The following is a 5062-nucleotide window of genomic DNA, read 5'->3' as shown; positions in this document are numbered from 1 at the left end:
GTTTTGCTTCATCTTCCCTGTGTGATTCTCTGACTTGTTCTTTTTCTTGTATTTTTCCCACAGGTGTTAAAGAAAATCCAAATAAAATCAGAATAGTTCTGATCGGGAAGACCGGCAGTGGAAAGAGTTCAGCAGGAAACACCATCCTGGGAAGAAAAGAGTTCGAAGCAAAACCGAGTCAAAGATCCGTCACAAAGGAATGTGTGAAGGAAAAGACTGAAATAGACGGACGGTCAGTTTCTGTGGTCGACACACCTGGACTGTTTGACAACAGTTTAAGTCTGAAACAGATTCAGGATGAGCTGGTGGGCTGTGTCACTCTGGTGGCTCCAGGTCCGCATGTCTTCCTGCTGGTTGTTCAGATCGGCAGATTCACACCAGAGGAGAAGGAGACGGTAGAAATGATCAGGAAAACCTTTGGGAAGGATTCAGAGAAGTTCACCATCGTTCTTTTAACCGGAGGAGATTCACTGAAGAAAAATGGCCTCACTGCTGAAGATTATATTGAAAAGGAAAGTGAGGATTCCTTCAGGAAGCTGATCGCTGACTGTGGAGGGAGATACCATGTGTTCAATAATTCTGACGTAGAAAATCGATCTCAGGTCAGAGATCTGATCAGACAGATCGACGACATGGTGAAGGAAAATGGAGGAAGTTTCTACACCAACGAGATGCTGCAGACAGCTGAAGCTGCTATACAGAAAGAAATGCAGAACATTGGAAACCAGAGAGAAAAAGAAATAAACAAGAAGGTCAAAGAGCTGGAGAGAAACCATGAAGCAGAAAAAGAGGCGATGAAAAGAAAACTGGAAGAAGAAATTAACCAGCAGAGAAAAATACTGCAGGAAATGGAGGAAGAGATCAGCAGAGAAACTGAGCTGAGAAAGAAAGAACCAAAATATATGGAGAAAAAAGAGAAGTGGAGGAAAATTCAGGAAGAAAAGGAAAAGATACTGTTGATGGAGGAGCTGGCAGTTTTAGAGGAAAAGATGGAATCAGGAGTAAAAGGTGAAGCTGCTGATGAATCACTGGAGGTAAAAAGAAAAGAACTGGAGGAGAAATTAAGGCTGATGGAGGAGAAACGACAAGAAGAGAAAGAAAAGAGACGTGAGGAAGAAAAACAGAGACAGCAGAGGGAGGAGATGAGAATCAATAACCTCATAGAAAAATATGAAGAGGAGAAAGAAAAATATGGAACAATGGTTAAAGAGAAAACATCAAAAGAACTGCAGGAAAATGAGATCAAAAAACTGGAGGAGAAACACAAGAAAGAGATGGAAGAGATGAGAAAGAGACTGAAGGAAGGAGTCAGAAAACAGGCCGAGATCAAAGGGATGGTCAAAGTTTTCAACCCTTACATGCCAATAATTAAACACTTTGACAAGACATGCAAAATACAGTAATGATTCATCCTGACGAACAGTCAAACGTTACCAGTATGTGATAAAACAGTAAAGACATGAAATCTCACTAGAACTCTGACAGTTGGTCTGATTAGTTTCTCACTATTTTAAAATAAATATTCATTATTTTCAGAAAACAATGCAGACATGAATCTTTATGACGGTGTGATCAGACGGTTCTGGGCGGGTTCACCAGATGTTCTGATTCTTCAAGCTGAGACGTTTCCTGCTCTCTGCCTTCAACCTGCTGATCAATAAAACTAACAGCATCAAAACCTTTGGTAAAACTTGAACTAAAAGTTGCATTGAAAATCTATTAATAGTGTGAAAACTCCTTCATGTCATGTCAGATTTATGATCATCCCTTCAATAAAATGCTACCAAAGCTTGTTGTTCCAGGTCTTTGTTAAAATCAATCAAATTTTATTTGTACAGCACATTTCAGCAGCAAGGCATTTCAAGGTACATCATTAAAATAAAAACAGCATGTGACATTGAATAAACAGAGAATCATTTAGTGCATCATGAATGACTGATACACTAAACAGTTTATTATTTCATAGCTGCTTATAACCGTCAAAATGTTAAAAATGTAAATGATTCAGTAACTAAATAAATTTTTCTTGTAGATAAAATAATATTGAAGCATTAAAAAGTTCAAAAACAATCACACATATTGCACTACTTATAGAAATGAAGCTTCTATTATGAGGTTAATTTTTCAAATGTTGGAAAGATGATGAAAAATGTTGATGTGAAATGAATATTTTTATTTTCTTAAAGTTGTTATGATGTGGATATTCTGACTGCAGGACGTTGAGCTAAGAGACTCCAGACAGAAAGATAACAGATTAGTTTATAATTCAGGCCTCAGAGAAAAACTGAAGGTGGCAAAACTCTGAACTATAATCTATAATCTATAATCAATGAGTCAGAGCAAAACATGAGACTGACACTTTCTCGGACTTATCTTAGGTTATTAACTATAACTTTTAAGTTTTTCTAATAAATCTTTCACACATATCAACATCCCCTTTAAGGAACTGTATTTATTCCTTTTATTTTGAAAAGGTGAGTTGAATTCATTCATTAATACCCAAATACAGCTGGTCCGTTTCTCATGGTACCTTTAGGAGCTGGAGACAAAATGGCAACAAATCCCTTTGTTAGCCTCAATCTAAAGACGGTGTTCCCTGGTGTGTCTCATCCTTTAACCTCAGCTGTTTCCCAACATGTTGTTTCCTTTAGCTTTGCAGCTAAAAATGATGGGAAAAACACAGAATTATTCATTCTCTCCAAACCTTCAGGCAGTTTGAATATATGTGTAAATAATCGTATCATCACATCATTTTCTGTTCTCTTACAGCATCTGATTTCAGGATTGTGATGTTGGGGAAAAGTGACAATAAAAAGACTAAACTTGGTAACTTGATCAGTGGAGAACAAGAATTTCATCCAAGCAAACACAGTGTGGCCTCCTGCAGAGAGTGGAGAGGAAAACCAGTAACAGTGGTGAAAACTCCTGACATGTTCAGTCTGACTGAGGAGAAAATCCAGAGAGAAATGAAGAACTGCATGAGACTCTGTTATCCTGGACCAAATGTTCTGCTGCTGCTGGTCAATCCTTCAAAATTTACAGAAGAAAACAGAGAAACTCTGAAGTTCATCCTGAGTTTGTTTGGTCAAGATGCCTTCAGACACTCAATGATCATTTTAACAAACAGCAGTGGAAGAAGTTCCTCTGTCAGTGACCTGATCAGGCTGGTTCAGGGAAGATGCTACATGAAATGACAGCACTTTGTTAATGAAGCAAATTGAGACGATCATAGATCAGAACAAAGCAACATATCTGACCTGCAGAGAGACCAGCAGATCCCAACATGACCAGCTGAAACCTCTGAACCTGGTTCTGTTTGGTCCCAGTGACCCACTGAAGGCGTCAGCAGCCAAGGCCATTCTAGGTCATGAGGATCTTCCTTCACAGCGTGTCAGAAAGCAGGGAGAGGTGTTTGGACGTCAGGTTTCTCTGGTGGAGCTGCCTGCCTTGGATGGAAAAGCTCAGCAGGAAGTGATGGAGGAATCCTTCAGGTGTGTCTCCCTCTGTGACCCTGAGGGTGTCCACGCCTTCATCCTGGTCCTACCTGTGGGTCCCCTCACTGATGAAGACAAGGGAGAGTTACACACCATCCAGGACACATTCAGCTCCAGAGTCAATGACTTCACCATCATCCTCTTCACCACAGATCCTGAACATCCTGATGTTGGTAACTTTATAGAGAACAAGGACATCCAGGATCTCCTCCAGATCTGTGGAGGAAGATATTTAGTTCTGAACATCAGAGACAGGCGGCAGATCAGAGGACTGATGGAGACGGTGGAGAGAAACAGAGAGAAACTGGTCAGTTATACAACTAAAACATTATTATGGGGCCAAATGGAGGAAAAACTGCAGCTACAGAATAAACTGAAGCAGTTTGAGTCAAAGACAGCAGTTACAGGTAAATATGTTCATTTAAAACTCCTCACCCCCTGAAAATACAATGGAACAAAATCACACGGGCGTTTTGCTGCAGGCTAAGGGGTTAATTTAGACATGAAAGATTTTTTTCTTACCTACATGAGTTTAGTGAATTCTGTTTTTCTTTCATTTCTCCTGTTGAACGTTATTTTTAGGAACAAGATGATGCCCATCTTATCTATATTAACATATTTCTCAATTAGTGTTTTGTTTTACCATGCAGTTATTTTCACTTGTGTGAGACTCAAAGTTAAAAGCAGTAAAAAAAATCTCCATGTTTTCTGTTTCTCTGCCTGACATCAGGAAACTGCAGATGTCAAGATACATTGTGCTGTGAAACAATCAGTTTTCTGATTGTTAAAAATATAGTTTCCTTTTTTCTAAATAAGTTTAAAGAAATTATTTTTAATCTATAAAAAGCTTAGAAGAGGAATGATTGAACAAACTGGACGTTTTCATCATAGCTTGTTTCTTCAATCAGTTCACTGTGAGGATTATCTAATAATTTTCTATTATCTTTCTTTCTAACCCAGATCCTGAGCAGATCCCGATATCCGATTGTCTCCGGATCGTTCTGATCGGGAAAACCGGCGGTGGGAAGAGTTCATCAGGAAACACCATCCTGGGCAGGAAACGGTTTGAAGCTAAAGCGTCTCAGCAGTCGGTCACTAGAAACTGTCAGAAAGCTCAGACTGAGATCGGAGGTCGTTCTGTCGTTGTGGTCGACACTCCTGGTCTGTTTGACAACACGCTGAGCCCCGACCAGGTGGATGAGGAGCTGCTGAAGTGCATGAGCCTGCTGGCCCCGGGGCCACACGTCTTCCTGCTGGTGATGCAGGTCGGCAGATTCACAGAGGAGGAGAAACAAACTTTAAGAAAAATGAAGAACATTTTTGGTAAAAACTCTGAAGATTTTACCCTCATCCTGTTCACTGGAGGAGACAAACTGAAGCATGAGGACAAAACGATAGAGGATTACCTTAGAGAGGGACGTGATGAATCCTTTATGAAGGTGATCAGCGACTGTGGAGGAAGATATCATGTTTTTAATAACTATGATAAACAGAACCGATCACAAACCAATGAACTGATCCAGAAGATCAATAAGATGGTGGAGAAGAACAAAGTGTTTAAAGACTAA

The 5062-nt window shown here is 39.7% G+C and overlaps 1 protein-coding gene across 1 annotated transcript in view; it reads left to right on the top strand.

Moving 5' to 3' along the window:
• Positions 1–5062, top strand: part of LOC103152642 (uncharacterized) — an 8142-nt gene extending 3080 nt beyond the window's left edge. Inside the window, exons 3-6 of the mRNA XM_016661254.1 lie at positions 64–1401; positions 2770–2890; positions 3264–3901; positions 4455–5062. Of these exons, the coding sequence (XP_016516740.1) occupies positions 64–1401; positions 2770–2890; positions 3264–3901; positions 4455–5062 (2705 nt within the window). The remainder of the gene's footprint in view (positions 1–63; positions 1402–2769; positions 2891–3263; positions 3902–4454) is intronic.

This window comes from Poecilia formosa, unplaced genomic scaffold (genome assembly GCF_000485575.1).
Source record: "Poecilia formosa unplaced genomic scaffold, Poecilia_formosa-5.1.2 Scaffold320, whole genome shotgun sequence".
Taxonomy (NCBI): Eukaryota; Metazoa; Chordata; class Actinopteri; order Cyprinodontiformes; family Poeciliidae; genus Poecilia; species Poecilia formosa.
This window is presented reverse-complemented; position numbering and strand designations above follow the sequence as displayed.